Source organism: Balearica regulorum, chromosome 26 (assembly GCF_011004875.1).
Source record: "Balearica regulorum gibbericeps isolate bBalReg1 chromosome 26, bBalReg1.pri, whole genome shotgun sequence".
Classification (NCBI taxonomy): domain Eukaryota; kingdom Metazoa; phylum Chordata; class Aves; order Gruiformes; family Gruidae; genus Balearica; species Balearica regulorum.
In genome coordinates this window covers 690,799-711,722 of record NC_046209.1, presented here as the reverse complement: position 1 = coordinate 711,722, position 20,924 = coordinate 690,799, and the positions used below count along the sequence as shown (strand labels likewise).

General features: G+C 46.0%; 1 protein-coding gene across 6 annotated transcripts in view; it reads left to right on the top strand.

Moving 5' to 3' along the window:
* Positions 1–20,924, top strand: part of SBNO2 (strawberry notch homolog 2) — a 63,925-nt gene that overhangs the window by 3,341 nt on the left and 39,660 nt on the right. For 2 of the 6 annotated variants that reach the window (XM_075736382.1, XM_075736376.1), the window contains exons 2-4: positions 9,793–10,016; positions 11,088–11,167; positions 19,026–19,149. In XM_075736382.1, coding sequence (XP_075592497.1) covers positions 9,891–10,016; positions 11,088–11,167; positions 19,026–19,149 — 330 coding nt within the window. In that variant the 5' untranslated portion in view covers positions 9,793–9,890. The other 4 variants (XM_075736377.1, XM_075736380.1, XM_075736378.1 and 1 more) reach the window with 4 other exon arrangements.

The window sequence follows — 20,924 nt, the reverse complement described above, 5'->3', positions numbered from 1 at the left end:
TGCCGTGTTAGCTGGCAGTCAGCACCCGTCCTGCTCTTGCCACGGTTTGTTTTCTCCCAGAGCCGTGCTCGTGGCAGGCGTGAGCAGGGGAGCAGCCCTGGCCCTCCTGGTGTCCTGCTTGGGCTCTGCCCCGCTGGCGGGGGGGTGTTCGAGCCCCTGTTTTTGGAACCGTTCTGTGCATTTGCTGAGTCGCTGGACTGCCTCAGCCTGAGCTCTACGGGGCTTGTGTGCTCATGCCTTGGAAATTTTGGTGAGTGGTTGGGTTGAGGATGGTGCTGTATAGATTTACACAAAAATGTGCTGAGTGTTTCTTGGCATTTTTGCTCTGTCCAGAAATAGTCATATCTGTTCTTCCAGGTGGAAGAGCAGGAACTGATGGAACCTGTCTCTGCCCCACAAGCAAGCTTTGCTATGGCTCTGTCTGGGTCCCTGCTGGAGTAATATTTTCTTGCTCAAAGCAGAACATTGGAGAATTAGAGCGAGAGTAGGCTGTGAGTGGAGAGTACGGCCGTCTGCTCTGCAGCCGCTTCATTGTGGGGAAGTAATACGAAACTTGGAATGGTGAAGTGGGGACCTGCCAGCTCTGCTGGTGGAGAAAGAGTCCAGGGAAGTAGGAGAGATAATGTCTGGAGTCACCGTGAGCTGAATGAATGAAAAGTGAGGTCAGCATTGCAGGTAGCATCAGCAATTAACTTTAATTGTGCAGCCTTGTGTCTGTGGAAGATTTAAGACAATTTATGTCAGTGGATAGATTAACGAACCTTTCTGGTGTTGCTAAAGCTGCTGTGCCACTTAATTGCCCAATATTAGTCCCTGGAAATTTAGGGAATGGCACACTGGGACAGCTGCCAGCAGCAAGACTCCAGATTCGGCATTTTCCCTTTCTCATTATTTAGTCTTGCATTCCTGTGCAAGGATTAAGGCTGCTGTGACCCTCACAAGAATCCAAACAGCACCAAGGAGTGTCCCAGGGATGGGCAGTGCTGTTCTGGGTGCAGCACAGCCCTTGCCTGGTGTAAAGGTGCTTTATACTGGTGTTGACCCTTCTCAGCGGGGAAAGCAGAGAGACCCTGTTGGTGTGTGGTGGGGAGCTGAGCCTGCTGTCCCTACTAGGTGTGCTTGCTTTGGGGCCTGAGCTCATTCCCGTGCTGACAATCACCGTCTGTGCAGCCTGTCTCTGTATGTGGATTCACGTGGCCGTGCTGTGTGGCGCTTCCTCGCTATATGGCATGGCTACTTCCATGGCAGACCTGTGTAGTATAAATAGAGCCACTGTGCTCTTCCTCAACACGTTGGATTTTGCCCTATGTCATCTGCGGTTTCTTGTTCAGTTCTTTGTTCTTGCCTGTGCTCCTACGATCCTTGCAACCTGACCTGTCTTGGACTGTGTTGGTTTTCAGCTTTTAGCATTTTCCTGGCACTTACCGTCTGTTATACGCTAATTTGAACCTGCGTGACTCACTTTTAAGTCCACCTGTGTGGGACAGTTAATATTTTCTTGTAAAGAGGACTTTTCCTTCCAAAAAGCCATCTTTGATTTTTATTTTTTTTCCTGTATGGCCTGAGCTTCACATGAGGAGGGGCTAGCACTGCTTCAAGGGTAAAGCTCTTCCTTGCATTCTAGAAACACCACTGTCTTTGGAGAGCAAGTTTGCTCTTTTGCCTGCACCACCTTATATCTTGCATAGATCTGGCAAGAAGCTTTGGCATGCTCTCAATTCTTCTTCCCTTTGCTTACAGACTATCTAATTCTAGCAGTTAATCTGTCAGACAGATTGTTTCACGCTGCAGTTCCGTGTTGACTTGCATGGCCCAGGTGAGTACAAGGTTTGCCCTGTGTCCTTCTCAGTGCTGCTCACAAGCTTGACATCCTACATGCTCCAGCTCTACGTCTGTGCAGTGCGAAGGCTCCCAAGAGCGCTCTTCCTTGCCGAAAGCATTCAGGAGATCGAGGTGGCTTAAAGTGCTTGGGTTGGGATGCCCTGAAGTGATTCCATTTTCATCACAGGTAATAACTATCTTTTCGACTGGTGTTACCCTCTATTTGTAACTGGACTGGGTTGCATTCCTTATCTGCCTAAGGTCAGATTTGTCACCCCTCTTTTCTCTAACTCTTTTTAATATTACTTGGAAGTTTTCTGCATCAAACTCACTTTTTTTTTTCTTCATGGTTTCTAATATGCAAGGTTGGAGACATATTCTTCTTTTCTGTGTTTTCAGTGAGATAAGTGTATGGAATCGGTATAACTCTGTCTTCTCAGATCGTTCCTGGTAAGGAACAAAGTTTGGATTCTTTGGCTTTCAAATATAAATTGACCAGTCTTTTGCTTAAGAGTAGTAGAGCTAGAGTGAGTCACCCACAGTATTTTCTGTTTCTGCATTAACTTCTGCCTTCTTTGTAAATTAACTCAAAATTCCTTTTCCAACAGTGTTTCTGATGCTTAAGCAGTGCTGTATTTAATTTTGCTCTGTGAAGAACTGGATCTGCCTAATGAAAAAGAGCTAACTTGCAAATAGCAGAAAGAATGAAAAAAATGTTATTTCTGTTCATAGTTTGACTTACCTGCAGGGAAAAGGTCTGATACTTCTGCTCATGTTGAACTTTTGTACTCGGATGCTACCTTTTGTCTCTAGTCCCTGTTCTAAATATGATGGAGCCTTATGGTAGTTCTGCGAGGGGCCCGTGACTGTCTTCCAAGAGTAGATCCTAGCTTCTCCCTCGGTTTTCCTGCTTCTTGGAGTGAGTCGCTGCCAGTGGCGGTGGTGGGGGCTCTGATTTAAACCCTTCCCTTCTCATCCCTCAAGGCAAAATGCTGTTTGGTGTAAACTGTCCAAAAATATGGCAAGAAGAAACATTAAAGAGGAACTTGAAGCTAGCTTGGCACTTGAGATGTGAAAATGGCTTTTAAGAGTTCCGTAGTCTGAAGTTCCCATTTCTTTGGGCAGTTCTGTACTGCTTGTAGTCTGAAGAACTCCTTCCAGTTGCAGCTCCTGCCGGTGCCCATGTTGATGGTTCAGCGGCGTTGGTGGAAGGAGTGGATGGAGCGGGGAGGGGGCAGGGTGCTCTGTGGGTGTGGGTGGGCAGCTGGCAGAGGAATTAGTCTGCAAGCGGGAGGAGGAACTGTATCCAATTTCTGAGGTCTTTTTGTCATTGAGTGCGTGGTAATTCACGATCAGCAGGTTTAGCTCTGGCTGTTCCATGCATGCCTGTGGTTTCCTAGCTATCTTCCTTTAATGGAGATGATTTAAAATACACTAACAAAGATTGAAACACAACAGGAGGAAGTGCTCACATTTACTGAGTGTGCAATGGGTTGTTTTCACCTCTCTTGGTTGTAGGTGCTCCTGAACTGACCCCTTACCCACAGCTCTAGCGATCCTGATTATCGCAGAGCAGTTCATCGCATTTTTCAAAGCGGAAATTGTCTGCTGCAGGGCTGGTCCGATACATTTCTAAAAAGCTCAAGCTGTTAAAAATTGAAATCTGTGCTCTATAACCTCTAGTTGTGATGAGTTCCACAGGGATTCCAGACTAGAGCTGCCCCTTACTGCCTGGGCAGAATAGCAAACCTTTAAGCAAACTGTTATTAATATTGAAACTGTTCCTACAGCTTAATCGGAAGAACTCGTGATATAATCAAATTGCTCACGGGGCTTTATCACGCTATGCAGGGAACCAGTTTCATTATTAAACACGGGCCACTCAGCTATAAAGGAGCAAGTCCATTGGGTTTTTCATGCTTGTCTAGTCGTTGCTGGAGTGCCATCGCTGAATCTGGGAGATTGCTTTGCTGTTTCTTAGCGATGCTTGCAGAAGAAAAGGAAGTTCTTGAAGCTGGGAACCTTATCCTCATGTTTTGGGGTTCACGCTGGGTTCTGTCCCATTTGTACCAGGTGCTGGTCTGCAGAGCTAGGGTTCTCCTATCCCAGCCTCCACCTTCTTTAACATAACTGCTGCCTTTGGTGATCCTGGAAAACTTCTCTGCTTGATTGGAGTAACCAGCTTTTACAGATTGTGCTTCGAGATAATTTTTTGTAATTATACAGGTTTCGTGGCAGGGAAATTAAAAAATCAATTCCGGTGATTTTTTTTTTTTTAGGGGATTTATCCTTGTACTGTTTGGTTGTGAGTTTGGGGTTTTTTTTAATGGGTTTGGGTTTTTTTGCTCTTATTGCTCCCTGAATAGTTATCATGGTGCTGGAGTGCTTCAATTGATTCTGTATGACAAATAACCCATCTGTAAAATTAGCCTAATTACTTTGTAGTTATATTTTGAAGCATAATCCACTTGGGAAGCTTTCTGAAATTCCTTGTTAGTGTTTGGTACCTTGCAGTACTAATGACAGTTTCCTGTGCTCCCAGGGATGTGACAGATGTGATGTAGGCCATGCACTGAGGTTCGTTTCGCTGTGATGTCCTAATGTGACTTCCGTTACTGAGTTCAAGGTCACTGTTTTCTGTGATTTTGCATTCTTCTAGCACTTTGAAAAACTTGAGTCAGTTCTCGATTCCTGAATTTGGTGGTAGCGCTCCACTTGTTTAGGATTTTTTTTTTATTTCCCTAAGTGGAAATTTTGAAAGTGAATAACCAGCAAACATCCCAAGTCTGGTTGTCAAAGGCTGACAGGCTAGGGGAGAATTCTTCAAAAAGTTTTTTTCATCTGTGACTCATCAGAGTTTTCACTCTATGGTTTGAATCTTAGACAGTACTAGAGGTTACTCTGAAACTTGAGAAAAAACAATTATTAATCGATGTAACTAAACCTTTTTTGACTGTTGAGATCGAAAGTTGGTGTCTGCAATTAATTTTTCGTTCACTGCTGGCCCTGGAGTTTCTAATACTCCCAAGTCAAATTAGTTGCTGATAGTGCCCTAGTTTTTTGGGTTTTTTTTTAAACTAAATCCTGGTGGGCCACTTGCATGCTTCTGTAGTAGGAATGATCTTAAACTAGAGAGCTCTGATTTGTCTTAATGGTGTGAGCTATTACTTTGATGGAGTATATTTAGTTAGAGAAGAAGTGGGAAAACTTTAAGAACAGGTTTTCTGTAACAGTTCACTTGCAAGCTGTGGGCCTCTGTGTTTATCAGGTTTTATTGTTACAGCGACGGGATGGGACATGGAAATGAGAGCGCTCTGGCTTGCAAGGAACTTGCTGATTTTCTTGGTTTTCTGTGCTGAGGCCGCCTGGAAGGCGGTGAGACAAGCACGCACCACAGGTGCTTCCCGCTTCTTCCGTTCCTGTGATGGATGTTGTCCTGCTGTCCTTGGGCTCACACACATCTCTGAAAGTGGTGTTAGTTGTTTTTTTCTTTAGTTTTTTCTTGGCATTTGAGTGCGTAAGCGAGACAGCAGCCCTCTCTTACCAGCGTGTGAGCTTATAGTGAGAGCTGTTACAAACTCCCTGTTCATCGTCCCAGGAACCTGCTGTAACCACCGCCTTCCTGCATGGAGAACAGAAGACCATTCTGCAGTACTCATGCTTTGGCGGAGCAGAGAAGTTGAGTTTGGTGACATCCAGCATGTGCTCTGCTGCTGGTTGCTGGTGCTGTTCTGGTCGGACAAGAAGTGCTTCAGCGTCCTCTGGCATTGAGACAACGAGTGGAAGGGTGCAGGGTGTACAGTGAATTCTTGATGCCTCTTGCTTCCCACTCTTACTGATGCTTGGATTATTTTTTCTTTTTCAGTATACACTAGCTAGAGACCCCCATAAACCAAGGCGATAGAGTATTCCAGCTTTCTTACGTCCATGTAAGACGGACTCAGCCTTTTTTAGTGGTTTGTTCTATATCAGTACATGCTGCCAGTACACAATTGCGTTTATCGGAGCAGGCAAGGAGCTCGCAGGGGTGGGAGTTCACAGCAGCCTCGTGGTGGTTATTAGCTGTTGTGTTGTGTGACCTTCGAGCAGTAAGGTAACGTTCTCAGCAGTGCACTGCTTTGGTTTGGATTAACTAGAAAACGTCGAGGGGATTCATCCTCTTTCCGTGTGACCTAGAGGACAAGGCTGGGTGTCCACGACATCTGGGTTTCATCCTTAACTGCGTTCCTGATTTTCGTGGTGTCTCCGAACAAAAGATCTCTTAGTTTTTGGGTTGCCCATCTATAAGGCTGGATTGCAATCACTTTGATCGCTTCAGAGGAATTATGTCATGCAAATTCAATGCCTTGTCTTTTACCATCTGACTATTGCTCAAGTGTGGAAGTTTACAGTTCCTTAAGCAGTTTTCCTTCACGTTGCTAATTGAGTATGATCTATTGTGCAAGAGTTTTCCTATGGAACTAATGCTGCTTTAGAGAAAGGCGCTCTGCTCTGCAGAGAATCCAGGCAGTGAAATCTGGTGTTGCCAAGACACGATATAATGTAGAGCAGGCAGGGAGAAATTCTGATATTGATTTTACCCTTCATAAGTTACTTTGGATGTGTAAGTAAAGCTGTATATTTGCTAAAGCTGTTACGGGAATAACTGCTGCTGATTTCCTATTGAAAGCTGTTACAAATAGGAGAGAAAAAAAAAAAAGCAAAAACCGTGAAGTCTCTGGTGAAAAGACCAGACGCAGTATTTTAAAGGCACCAGAGGATATCGATATCTCTAAAGCAGTCTGTGATGTTGACCCTTAGGTCAGCAAACCTCGCCACCTCTGTTCAGGAACAGCTGAGCAGTATTTAAAGGCAATCTGTAACAAAAGAAAAAGGCTGTCTTCCTTACAGCCTTGTACTGCCAATGTCTTGAGTTGGAAGGCTGGAGGACCTTGGAGCAGGAAGTGGAAAACAAATCTAACTGTGGGTTTGCTGCTCTGCTCCCCACTGCTTCACTTGGGGATTGGGGTCTTGTAGCACAGGCTATTCTTGTCAAATCCACCGAGAGGAGACAAAAAGCTGGAATTTTATGACTGGGAGAAGAAATGAGGCAGGGCGGTGTTTAAAGCAAACCCTTCAATGGTGTCTGTTCTCCGCTTGGAGACAAGCGGAATCATCATAATCATGATGAACATTTGTCTTGTCTCTTACTACTTTCTGCCTTAGATATAACTTAAAATTGCATAGGATCTCTTGTGGACCACCAGTGGTACCAGAGAACAGTTGAAAGGACCAGAAGAAAGCAGCCCTAAAGTCCAGAGAGGAGAGCATCCCCTGGGATGATTGTGTGGCCGTCACGCTGAAGCACGGGTCGTTTCACTTCTGGCTGGTGAAGCTTTTTACTGCGTCTCTTCCCAATGGGCTTGGGGTCAAAGTCTGCATTTATGCATCCCTATTCGCGAGTTCTGTTGCAATAAATCATGTGGCTCGGAAGGAAGAAGTCCTTGAATATTTTAATGTCTTTACGGGCTTGTGCACAGAGCTGCTTGATAGGTGGGAGGTGAGTGTTGGGCTGCCTGAGGAAACTCATCTGCACCCCTGTGTCTTCAGGAGACCTAACGTAAAGCAGGTTTTGTTTAAATAATAGGACTTAAATAATAGCATCAACACCTCATTGGTGCATGAGTGGGGCCAGAGCACCCACAGGCAGTGCTGCTGGTGAGCTGACTGGGATTAAGTGGTGGACAGGCTGCATTTTGGGAGCCCTGGTGCTAATATTTGGCTAATAAATCAAGAGGCCTCGGCTAATAAATCAAGAGGCCTGAGGCCGGCATAACAATATTAATTAGGATGCTGGGGTGCTAGCTAAGTGTTTTTAGCTATTTTCTGCTCCTGGGCTTATGGACTGTAAAGCCTGAGTGTAGATTTTATGGTGTAATAAAAAGAAACACTTCTGCTTGTAAAAGGAGACTGCAATAAACCTCTGGTGAAATAAAGCCAGTGAAAAGGATCTAGGTGATCCCAGGCCTTTGTAATGAGTATTTATTCTGTTAGTGATTAATTAAAATGGTCTGAGATTTTTGTAGCTTAATGATCTTTTCAGGTAGCCTGGTGTTACTTCTGCTGGTGTATAAACTTTATTCTCTGAGGTGATGTTTCGTTGTGCTTTCCTAGGGAAAACACATCTTGGTCACTGAGTTCTTGTGTTGTTTTTTTTTTTTTTTTAACACTTGGCCGGGCTGTGAGAAGAGGCAAAGGTTGGATTAGCAAACTCTGCAGTGTTTTAATCCCGTGGCTGCGGGGAGGACAGGCCAGCCTGCTCCGGGGGAAATTGCCTTCTGCTCTGCAGCCCCACCCCGACCAGCCACAGCTTTCATCCAGCGTGTGAGCTTGCGGAAACTGTGTCCATCCCAGTGTGACTACCTCTTCAGCTAAAATAAAAGGGGGAATACTTTTTTAAACCGCAAAGTGCTTAGCCTCTGGCAAATGATTTAATTTGGTCTGGAAGCCTGTGTCCTGTGAAGGCATTTGTGCGCCTGCAGAGGCAGCGGGATCGTCGGTTTCTGCCCTTCGCTCAGAAAGTCCCCTGAACACGAGGGCTTTGCCTGGTGACTTTTCACCAAGGGATGGGTGACAGCCTCTCTGCCCTGGGCTTGGCGGGGATGGGGGACGTTGGTGCGCATGTGAGTCCTGCTCCGAGAGCTCTCCTGGCATGGCTGCTGCCGCCAGAGAAAGGCAGAAAGAGTCGCTTTAATTTCGCTTTCCATTACAAATGCAGAAATAATTTTGTCCGCTGAAAGGTCACTTATTTTTACAGGGATTGACTCAGAAATGACTTTTCAAAAATACTACTTGTAGCAAATCGTATCTTCTGAATGATCAAAGCTGGCATGTTTTAAATGGCAGCTTTGTTTTTTGCTGCTTTGTTTTCCTGCTTGGCCAATGTGCTCAATGAGAATCTGTCAGCCAGTTACACTTATTCACCTGACGTGCTACGGCCTTCTGCTAGCAGACAGTCTTGGGAGGCAGAAGAGGGGCAAAGAAAGATGCCATGGAAGTAAAGACATCACAGATGCCTTTCTCTTGCTCCTCTGGTTGTATAGGTTGCTTTTACTGTCTCTTTTTTTTAATCCATTAAATCCAATTGGAAATTGATGATCTGTGGGGTTATGGATAATTTAGTGGGAAAAAACCCCTCAGAAGTTACTTTGGAGGTGTTGACTGAGAAGTTGCACTGAAAACAATGTCTTAGCGTGAGGTTAACCCCTGCCAGAACAATACTCTTGCTTTAGTAAGCACAATTCAGAAATCCCATCTTGGTAGCAACAGGGAAAATGTAAGACAGGCAGTAAGTTCTTATATTTGTGAGATTAATGGTATCAATGCTGAAAGTATACTATCTGGTTTGACCTTTGTGCATAGCAGTGCACAGTGAAAAGTATTAGCGCATGCTGAATATCTGCTGTGAAATTAGGGAGACAAAGTACAGCGAGATCGGAGATGTGAGCGCTGTCTGACCCCACAAGGGATTTGCTTGTGGCTCCATCGGAACTCCATGGAATGATGTTCCCTCTGTGTAGCATATTTTCATGAAAATGAGGGATTTTGGGGAATCGATTGTCATGAGTTTGCACAGAAGTGTAGAATCTTTTTGTGTATTAGACAAGAAAATTCCTCCAGCTAAAAACCACCTGTGTGTCTACTGCAAAAATCACAGATGATCGTGATGATCTGCCAGCCTTCTGCAGTGTTTGCAGTGAGGCAGGAGAGGTGTGTTTAATGTAAGTTCGCAGGTCTGGGTGAATTCCAGGTGTGGTGATATTTGAGAACTCTCCCAGTAAAAACCTCTCTTTAATAAAGAGGCAGCAGGCATTTCACAGGCTGACGTCTGTTTGCCGATCTCCTAGCTACATTTGGTCTTAGAAATGTGGGATTTTTTTTTTTCCTCTCCCCTTTCATAAAATTTAAATCTGCATTTCTCTTCCACCCTAGGACATGGTGCAAGGTGAAGAGCACAGATAAAGACCCTTTCGCCACTCCATAGCCTGTTCCACCCTCCCTGAGGACTTCATGCGGCAGAACGCAGGCTGATGCCCTCAGCACACCCTGCCATGGACGGGGGAAAGAACTATCCGCAGCACGAGCACCAGCAGTCAGGCAGCACACTCTGCAGCATCCCCAGCCTCCACTCCCAGCTCACCGTGCCAGCCATGGAGGTGAGAGGCAGGGAGAGGCTTTGGAGGGGGTCACCAGAAGGGGTCTGAGCAGAGCAGTCCAGCCTGTCGAGTCCTGGGAGTTTTTGAGCGTCTTTACAGGACCTGTTTACCAGGCTTTCCAGGCAGTTGTCCAGGGGCATGAAGTATTGATTGGGAATGCACGAGGGTTGAGTTGATGGCTGGCTGCTGTCTTTGAAGTGGGAGGGGGGAACACAAAGCTGTCGTTAAAACATTGCCACTCTAAAAGCTGGTAGGTGCCAGGCTCCTCGGGAAAGGACTACAGAGTTTACGCAGAATTGCAAACTTGGTTTCTACCCCAGCTGGTCTCTCTGAGACATGCTGAATCCATTGCCGGGCCCAGCTGTGCCTTTTTTGAGAGTGGCAGGGATGAATAGGGTTGTATTTGTCCTGATACAGCTGCTAAAACAAGACCGGGTCCTTGATGTATTTCTTCTCAACAGGGCAAAAAGCAAACCTCTATCCCAAAATAGCTTCCATGTTCCTGCAGTTTTCTGTTTATAACTCTTGTTTGAGTTTTGGCACATAAAGGAATATAGAGGCTAGAAAAAAAGACCCATTTCACCAAGTGCGTGTTGCTTCAAGCAAAGTTACTTTGGACACAAAAAAGGACAGATGAAAGTGGTCTGCAGCTGAGTAGTAAGATGCTGTATTCTCTCCATGGTTGTAGTGGTACATGCTGAGCTAAAGCTTCCCATTAATGTTGGGGACTGTTTAGGGAGGTGGGAAGGAAAAAAGGAAAGAAGGATGTTTTGGGGTGTTTACCTGTGCAAGCCAGTTTGAAGTTAAAGGGTTGGTGCTCGCTTTTTGCAGAGGCTGAGGTTAAAGGGCCAGGAAAGGGGACTGGTCCTGTTGTCCTTCTGCGACAGTAATGGGAAAGTAGGTTCAAAAGCTGAAACTGGAGTGTAGTGCTCGATCTCTCCTGCTAGGAGAGAGGAAGAGCCACCTGTTTACGGGAAGCGTCGAGCGAGAGCAGTCCTGAGCCCAGCCTCAGATCTGCAGGTAGTCGTGCCGGACCTCTGCTGCTGTAACTGTTCTGGTTTCTCCTTGCAGGATACCATGCTGGCTGCAGACTCATGGAGTAGCTGCTACACTGCCTCTTTCCCAACCTCATCTTTCCCGAGTGAAAACCAGTGAGTGCTGTTCTCCTTTGTCTAATTCCCCTCTGCTCTTGCACACCCCGTGATTCAACTGTTTCTTTACGGCTTTCCTTGTTTACTTTATTTCACTAACTGATGGGGAAATAATTGCATCACACACTGATCTTGTGGCATTTCATAAACTGCTTCATCTTGGAAAAAGCAGCAAACAGCTTTTTTTTTTTTTTTAAAAAAGAAGAGAAAAACTTTGATTTCTGGTAAACCTGGAGGCTACTAGAAGGGAGGAACAGCCTTGGTTTACCCTGGATTTGTTACACCAATGGAGTTCTTAAAACACCCCATTAGCACAATCTAGCTGAGCAAATCTGTCGTGCAGTCTGTAGCTGGTATACAGATGGTGAGGATGAGGAAGGAGGTATTACTGGTACCAGGTGGCAGGCTTGTGGGGCAAGTTAAAATCTTTTGCTGTGTAGGTGACTGGAAGCTGACTAAACACAACCATCTCACATCTGTAGTGAGAAACCGTGCGCAGCCCCTAACGGCGCGACCCAGAGTTCATAGAGTCATGACTTTTTTTCTCTGGTTATGGCTGATGTTCTTCACTGATAACCTCGTGCCGCAAGGTGTGAGAGGATGAGTACAGGCTCGTGTGAGAAATTGTGACTGACTTCTAAGTAAAGCTGCTGAGTATACAGCACAGTTCAGTGCTGTAAAGTAGATGCGGTGGGTTTCAGTAACCTCTGCGTAGTAACAATGGCCCTGTCTGATGGGAAAAACATCAGATGTGCTCTCTAGATTCAGTGCAAAAACTTTTCTAGATTACATACCCAAACCAGTGTTTTTTGAGGGATCTTTGCATAACAATAAACATTGTTCTTCCTCCTCCCTCTTTATGATGAACCTCCATCCTGGATCAGAAGGTAGGATGTGACAGGAGATTTTTGGGACAACATAAGTGGCCTTGTGCCACCACCGAGTGACTCAGATTGAAACTCTGTGGGGACTGGGAGATGCTGATTGTTGCAAAGAAGGTTTGAAGGCTGATCGGCGGCTCCTTTGGTCTCTGTGAATACAGGGAGTGGCACAGATATACAGGATGTGTTTTTATTTAGGTCAGAGGTGGCAGGAAGGAAAAATAAAAGAAACAGAACTTGGTATTGTCAGCTAATAACTGTGTTCCAGGTGCCTGAGGATTTAGTTTAACCTTCTTCCTAAAGGGATTTTAGCATCTTCGTGGAAAAGCAGAGATCTCCATCCTCGGGAGTGTCTAAGCTCAGCCTGGCCAGCAGCAGTGAGGATTGGCCCCTCTGCTCAGGGGGATGAGATGCATTTTGTCTCTGTTAGTTCTCACGTGCCTGGTCCACCTCAGCCATAGAGAGTGGCAGCCAGCAGCGATGGGGCAGATGAAGTGGGGCAGTTCTTGGTGTGAGGTTACCCAGAAGCTGCCCACAGGTGCTGAATGGGCTCTGCCTGCCAGCCGCTCTCCAGGGCAAGGAGTCGAGAGGAGTTCTCAGATCAGTATCTTTGCTCTTAGCCAGCCTGTCTCTGATTGGAAGAGGGTGTACTTTTTGAGCACAATTCCTGTAAATTACACTTTGTGAATCCTCAAGAGAGCTATAACAGAATTTCTGTTTTGCTGTATTGAACCACAAGATTAGATTGTGTTTATCTATTGTGTTGGGGTTTTTTCTTTGACCATTTGTTCTGGTTTTGTCCCTCACTTTTTTCCTGTTTGGTACTGTTCTGCTGCTTGTGTCAGTTCTGCTGGAAACACTATAGCCTTGATCCTGCAAAGACATGCCTGCATTTAACACAAATGTAGACTTGTTGACTTTGCTGTAGTTACTTTCAGAAATGAGGCTCATTGTAGCAATTAGTTGCTAGAGAATGATTTAGCCAAGGCTGCACCTCTATCTTCCTGGGTTATATATCCTGGTAATTGTAAAGATTACCTTTCAGGTGAAATTTTCCTTATCTGTATTTCACAAAAACCAAAGTTGTCTGTCCTTTTGTATTTGAAAACTGCAGCTGTATCTTTTTTAGGTGGATTTAGGGTTAGGGCGTTACAGGCAGGAGTCCTGAAAGGGATGGAAACTTTGAAAAATGGGATTGTAAAGGGAGTTGTAATTATAGCCCATGTTGTAAAATAGAAAAATACAGATGGCAGTAGCATTAGCACAAGTTTCTCTTCAAAATCCTTGCAGAAGAAATCTCATTTGCAAGTGGCTGTGTTTGGACATGGCTCATTCTCATAGCAACAGCTTTGTCCTGGAAGCAGGTTTTTCCTGTTCCTTTTCAATAGTTAACTTTCACGCTAGAGAATTTCTTTAAAAGATACCAAAGCTTGCCTCTTTGTTTCAGATTTTTCTTAACCTGAAAAATGTAAACAGTGTATTAAACCTTGCTGAAAGAACAAACGGGGTTCACGTCCCCTGTAGGGAACAGCTGTAGCTCAGTTCATTTCTAAGGCAATTATCCCTGAAGAGCTGGCTTCCTTTGCAGCTGTAGGCTCAATAGGTTATCGTAGAACCCCAGACTGGTTTGGGTGGGAAGGGACTTCACAGGCCATCGAGTTCCACCCCCTGCCATGGGCAGGGACACCCTCCACTAGCCCAGGTTGCCCAAAGCCCCATCCAGCCTGGCCTTGAACACCGCCAGGGAGCTGGGGGCAGCCACAGCTTCTCTGGGCAACCTGTGCCAGGGCCTCAGCACCCTCACGGGGAAGAATTTCTGCCTCAGATCTCATCTCCATCTCCCCTCCTTCAGCTTCAGGCCATTCCCCCTTGCCCTGTCACTCCCTGCCCTTGTAAACAGTCCCTCTCCAGCTTTTCTGTAGCCTTCAGGGACTAGAAGGTGCTTTAAGGTCTCCCTGGAGCCTTCTCTTCTCCAGGCTGAACAAGCCCAACTCTCTCAGCCTGTCTCCATGGCAGAGGTGCTCCAGCCCTCTGAGCATCTTCGTGGCCTCCTCTGGGCTCACTCCAACAGCTCCATGTCCTTTTTGTACTGGGGACCCCTGAGCTGGATGCAGTGCTGCAGGGGGGTCTCACCAGAGCGGAGCAGAGGGGTAGAATCCCCTCCCTCGACCTGCTGGTCACGCTGCTGGGGATGCAGCCCAGGACACAGTTGGCTTTCTGGGCTGCCAGTGCACATTGCTGGGTCACGTTGAGCTTCTCGTCCACCAACACCCCCAAGTCCTTCTCCTTAGGGCTGCTCTCAATTCGTTCCTTGTTTCAGGGAAATCTGCCTGAGTCCAGCTGTACTGTTGGAAGTGGTGTCACACAGCTGCAAAAAACCTGGAGCAAAGCTTTCTTCCCCAGTTTCCAAAACACACAACGCCCCCTTTTCCTCCTGTTTTCATGCCCTTTTCTACTTTGCCACCTGCATGTGGAGTATCGCTTACTATAATAGTAAAGGAGGCCAACATAAATTGGCCCAATGATGGGGAAGAAGAGTGCCAGACTGATGCCGAGGCAGCCTGTAATCTTGCCAGCTCATCTCTCAGCTTCCCCTGGCCTGAGATGTGGAGTCTGCATCTCAGAACAGAGGGCTATAACATCAGAGCATAATGTCTGACCAAAATACACATAGGAGGTTTCCAGTGAAATTGCAGCACAGCCCCAGAAGGGCTTCAAATGTACCAGGTGCATCGATGAGCAGCTGGTATGAAGCATGTGAGGCAGGCACATCACCACAGTAGTCCAAACAAGTGTTGCTATAGCAAGCTTGAGCTGTGGACATATGGAGACCCATCTCCTGGGTGGGATGTGCATTGCATTGCTCACCTCTGAGACCTGTGTTCCTCTAGGTCCTGCTATTGAAAGGCCTGAGCTTCAGGAAAACTGAAAGAAATTACCAAATTCTTTACAAAAAATAAACCAAGCCAAAGCAACCCAACAAAAACCCCACCCAACAACATTCTGTTGGAGTCTGTGAAATTGCCCTTCCCTGAGATCCACTGGCTGGACTGACATCAAATGATTTGGGTGAGTCAGATGTCGGCTCAGGTTTGCCTTGTACCAAACTGTTCCACTGCTGCTATGTTTAGAGTGGGTGGCAGCAAAAAAAAAAAAAAAAAAAAAAAAAAAAGCAGTCTAGCTCTTTAAAGCAATTGTCTGAACTTGATATAATCCAAAGATGTTCCCTGCACAGCCCATAATGTCCCAGCACTCTGGGATGAAAGAATTTCTCTGGGCCAGCTGCTTTATTAAAGAAGGGTAGGAACCATCTCTGCAGTAAGACTCTTGGTGCCTGTTGGATTCCAACCGTTGCACGCTGTCGTGTACTTTCCTTCATGTTTTCCTACAGGAAAATGTCCCTCTGGTTAGCTTTCTGAGTATTCTTTTTCATAACAGCTGAATTTTTGAGCTTCATTGGCTTGTTTTGCTTGTGGGGCAGGGAGCAGGCGCTTATTTTTCTTAACCGGTACCCGTTGACAGCACGGAGCAAAGCTTTCTTCCCCAGTTTCCAAAACACACAACGCCCCCTTTTCCTCCTGTTTTCATGCCCTTTTCTACTTTGCCACCTGCATGTGGAGTATCGCTTACTATAATAGTAAAGGAGGCCAACATAAATTGGCCCAGTGATGGGGAAGAAGAGTGCCAGACTGATGCCGAGGCAGCCTGTAACCTCGTTGATCCAGTGACTGGGTGCTGACCCAGTACACGAACCTCCTCTTCACACACCGCAACGCTGATTTCTTCACACTGAGCTCTTGAGCCAGAGTCCCTCTTTCTCTTTTGTGAAACAGAGTTCAAACAGAGGCAGGAGATCGGCATTCCTTCCCTTTTCCTCTGCGGTCTCATTGGGGTGACTACCTTTCTGCAAAGCAAAGTGGTGTTGATGCCAGCCAAGTTGCAATGGAATGTTCCTCTTCTGGGGAGCTGGCTGGAGCAGGCACAGCCTCCGTCTGCAGAGCACAGCACTTCTCCCGCCTAACCTTCACCTTAGTGCAGAATCATTTCTTTCAGAACTTAGCGGCTAAATGTGTTTAGTCATTGGGGTTAAAAAGGTCTGGGTTTATTCATTGAGAAGACTAGCACTTGGTTTTCTGTAGCCGAAAGAAGTAAAATAAGATAACTTCAAACTCCCTAGCGTTAACTCATTGAACTCTGATCTCAGCACTAAAGAGATGAGTTTCACTGACTAAATAACAAACATGTGTATTTAATTATTACGAGGTTAGTAACTGATGTAGGGCCTTGATTGCATCAGTAGCCAACCTCAATGGTTAAAGTGAATCAGTGGCCTGAAGGGGACTGGTGTAGCACTTGCCCGCAACCGTTGCATGGACCTCGAGCATGTGTGTCCCTGGCTGTCTTCCACATTCCATCAAGAGGAGTTTTGACTCTGGGAGGGCCAGGTTAGCCAGAGCCTGGCTCTTCGTGGGCAAGCTGAGTGTCTCCATGCCAGGACACGGACTTGCAGTGTTGGAGTTGAAGAGTGCAGATGTTGTTTCCTATTGTCCAGGATGCCTGGTTCCTTCTGTGGTGCTGCAACTCAAAGTCAAATCTTGGGATAAGACAGCAAATGGGCAGTTTTTGTAAATCCAGTGTGATTAAACCCAGTATAAATTTCCTTTCTAAACCGATTTTTAATTATCCAGTGAAAACCCTTGGCCTCTGAGGGGAAGCTGTTGACCCAGAGCAGCTCCCATGGAGCAGTTTAGCAGTAACCAAGTCCTGGAGAGGGTGAGCAGGTATGTACAGAGCAGTCTTGCCATGAGGCTGTTTTCACAGCTTTGCTTTGGCAATGCAGCAAGGTTCCCATACTCAATTCTTCCAGTTAGTGCCTTTTTTTTTTTTTTTTTGCAGTTTAATTCAAGCGAACTTGTCGATGGCTTTTTGCCAGCTCCTCAAATGAGGTTGAATAAGTTCTTATTGAAGGAAAGGTAAAGCACAGCACCAAAGGTACTAAAAGAACTTTGGCAAGCGCTGTGTGCTTGGTGGCTTTCCTAAGAGGATCTCAAAGCAGTGCACTGAGTTGCTGTTGGCTCCTATTTCAGACTGCAAGAAGAAAGTGCATCTCGCATTCACAGCTTTGAAAACCAAGATTAAGTGAAGCAAAGTTACATACCGAGCTGGCCATTCCACAGCAGTTCAGGCCAGGGAGGTTGGGGCTGTCTCGGTTTCCTTCCCGTTACCTTAACTGACTCGTCCAGACCCACAAGGTGCTGGTGAAATAGGAGGCGGTGTTCACTTTTCCAGTAAAAATAGTTTTCCCCTTCTGTGATTAGTTCATTAGCACGGGCCAAGCTCTGTCCTCATGTGAGAGAGACAGCAAGACCACAGCAGTTTCAACTTGAAAGCAGTTTAAACAAGCCTTTCCCTCTGCATATGTACATTAATTTCCAGAATTTACGCACAGATTTTAATTCTCCTTCGTAGCTTAGGAGGAGCCGGGAGTCAGTGCTGGATTGTCAGAGTTATTGCATGCAAGTGTGCTGAATCCGCCTCTGTGTTCGCACAGGGTTAGTTGCTGTTTTGGTGTATCTCTGCAGTAGGAAAAACAGCGGCAGCACTGCAAAGAAAGGAAAAAAAAAAAAGGAAAAGGGGGAGGGAGCTGTTCCTTTCAGAGTATTATCTTTCGTGATGAGGAAAGAGCAGGAAAAATGTAGTTAGCAGAGCGAGATAACTATGTTTGCACATAAATACATATGTAAATGTTAAGCCTGGTGTATTAATGAGCTGCTAGCCACACATGGCATTTTAATTGCTTAATAATACTTTGGCAGTGCAGTCATTCCCCAGCTATGCTCCTGGGTAGTTTTTGTTTTTACATTTTGGTCCCCCGTCGCCCCCCCCCCCCCCCCCGATCCGTGCCTTGTTAAAGTTTATTGGTGTGGGTTCTGTAACTCTGGTGTTACAAAGAACGTACAACTTGCCACAAGAGGAAACCAGTCAGATCGGCTGAAATGTTTTAGTGGTTCCAGCATGCAAACGTGTTGGGTGGCGATTGCCCAAGCAGCGTGAGTGCACAGCCCTTACGGGAAAGATTACGAAGCACATTCCTTGCTCCTGCAGGAGAGGGAAAGGGCTTGCATGTGCAACAACAAAACCAGAAGACGGTCATGTAATACAGGCCAGAGGCTGCTCCTGGGAAGGAGGAAGGAATCGCCTGCTCCCCTGCGATTCTGACCTCCTCTCTGCACAGAGGAAGCGGGTGGAGGAGGAGGCAGGAGGAAGCGCTGACATGTGCCCTACCCAGGAGGGAGCAATCAGAGACCTTTGCTTTTTTCACTTCCTAGTTCGGCAGAGATCTTGCTTTGCGACTAGGTATGATCGCTTACATCCGTAATTCATCTCTGTCTGGGCTAATGGTTCTGTCTAGGATTACGTGTCCCTAACCTTTCTGCTTTTATCTGTCTTTAAGGTAAGGTCTGGGATCGGTCAGCCTCCCTGCCGATGGTGTGCGAAGGGGGTGTTTTCTTTCCCCGTCTGGGCTGGTTTGCAGGGCTGTTTCAGTTTTATGGCCCAAACTAGTGTTCGGGTGTGATATTTCCATGAAACTTGATGCTGGTCCTTATGTAGTGTGATTGTCAGGTTCCATCACACCCTCAAATGCTTGGTGCTGGGGACATCTCAGAGGCTTAAATTTGCTTTGTTGTCAGGACTGAAATATTATTTAGTTCTGCAGACCATTTTTATCTATGAAATCCTTCCTGGTTTACACAAACTGCCAAGGATTGAATTCTTAATACAGCTTTCCAGATTCTCACGCTGTAGCTCTATTATTTTGCCGAGATATCTCTTCTGGATAAGCACAGCATTTTAATATCAATCTCCTGTATGTGTCATCCCATAGTTGCAGCTTCACCACTGCTGATGGATTCTGAAGCAACCTGAGAAATACTCAGGACTGACAGGAAATAACTGCTTTTCCCATTTCCTTACAGGCAATATTTTAATCCCCATCACGGTTTTTATATGAATTCCATCAGCACACAACATTTTTTGGAAACAAACTATGCATCTGTGGACCCCACTGACTTCTTACCAAGAAATGGTGATTTTACTCAGGTAAGTACATAGCTACTGATGGCTTTGGGGGAGAACGGTAATTTATGGTGATGGGGTTTATTTTTCAGTATTGCCTTATTGAGCGGAAAGGAAGAGACAGGCAATATCTTAAATTTGTCCAGCACCTGATAGGAATTGTGTGCAATTGGGATAGACCCTCTGAGAACAGCAACTCAGAAGCTGTCCGTTGGCTTGGGAGGAACTTATCTGCGGTAAAATTCCTTCTGTCATTTAAAGTATTGTTTAACATGAATACTGGAAGTGCACGGGAGACTCCTGTTTGCAGGAGGGTATGTTCACAGGGTAAGTATGAATTTGAACATGCTTCAGACAGTGAAATCATTTGCCTCCCAAAACACTCGTCACTTGCTATGTTGCATGTGCTTTCTGACTGATTACAAGTGGTGGATTCCCGAATAGTGAATATTTAGGGATTACATCAGCCCGGTGCCTAGCAAACCGAAGTTGGAGCCAGTTTGTTTTTTGCAGAGCTGGAGTGTGGGAGGAATTAATAGTCACCCTGGTTTGTATGGCATCTCCAGGGACCCAGAGGCATCCTCACCTTGGGGATCTCTCTGGGTGGGAAGGAGCTCTTTCCATAGCGTTTTTGAAATGTTGTGCTGACTTTTGGCAACATCTCATGATAAGACTGGTCAGTGAAGACTGGAAAGCAGCTGGTATGCCAGAGCTGACTCGGAATATAGAAGGGACTATCTATATCCTTTCTAGGAGTTAGTATAGATATTATCAGTGTCTGTCCATGTGTGTTCTTTGCATTAGGGTTTCCCCCAGCATCTGAAGCTATGCAGTGAGTAAACCATGGAATGTTACCCTGCTTTGACCTAGCAAGGCAACAGCCAAACTGAGCTCCCCAGTCTCTGCTCTCCTAGCTCAGTAAGGTGCTGTTCTGGTTGTCTGGGAAGCACGTGGGTGCCAGAGGCAGCCCAGTGTCCTGCCTCACGCAGGCAATGGCACAGCCCGCCGCACTGCACAACCCTGCAGGAAGTAGCCAAGGAGGGGAGCAGACTGACCTACAGAGCACCCCTTTACTGCTAGCCCCTGGCTTGTGTCCTGAACATGACTCCCATCAGACAAGAGACACGAGAAGGAGCAGGGCTGTGGCAGAGCTCTGGGACAGGCACATGCTTCAGGCCATGTGCAGAATAGCTTTCTTGGTTAGACAATGCTACAGGGAGCTTGTAATAGAAATTAGTGACTGATTTTTTTGTTGTTGTTGGGGTTTTTGTTTGAGGTTTTTTTTGGTTTTGTTTGGGTTGGTTGGTTTTCAAATCATAGAATGGTTTGGGTTGGAAGGGACCTCAAAGATCATCTAGTTCCAACCCCCCTGCCATGAGCAGGGACACCCTCCACTAGACCAGGTTGCCCAAAGTTTTTGTATGCTTAATGTCTTCTAATGAGACCTGACTAACAAGTTGGATGGGGGCTCATCAGTTGCTGACAGGTTGGACCTTTAAGCCTCAGGGATGCTTGGAGGGTCTCAAAGGAACCTTTAAGGTGTGCACAATCATGGGCTCTCTTCCGGATCTTCATCTGTGTTATCTATAAGTCAAACTTGTTTCAGTAAAAGTATTATTTTTTTTCTGGTCACGAAGAAGCTTACTGTTGGAGCCAAGCTTCCTCTGCGTGTGGGAGCTAGCTAATCTGAATATCACAGTTGTCTGCAAAGGTTTGTGACTCGCTGTGACAGATAAGCACAGGCACTCTTTGGGGGTGTGTGCGGTGGAGCCGTGTTTGGGTTTTTTCCCCTCTTCTGT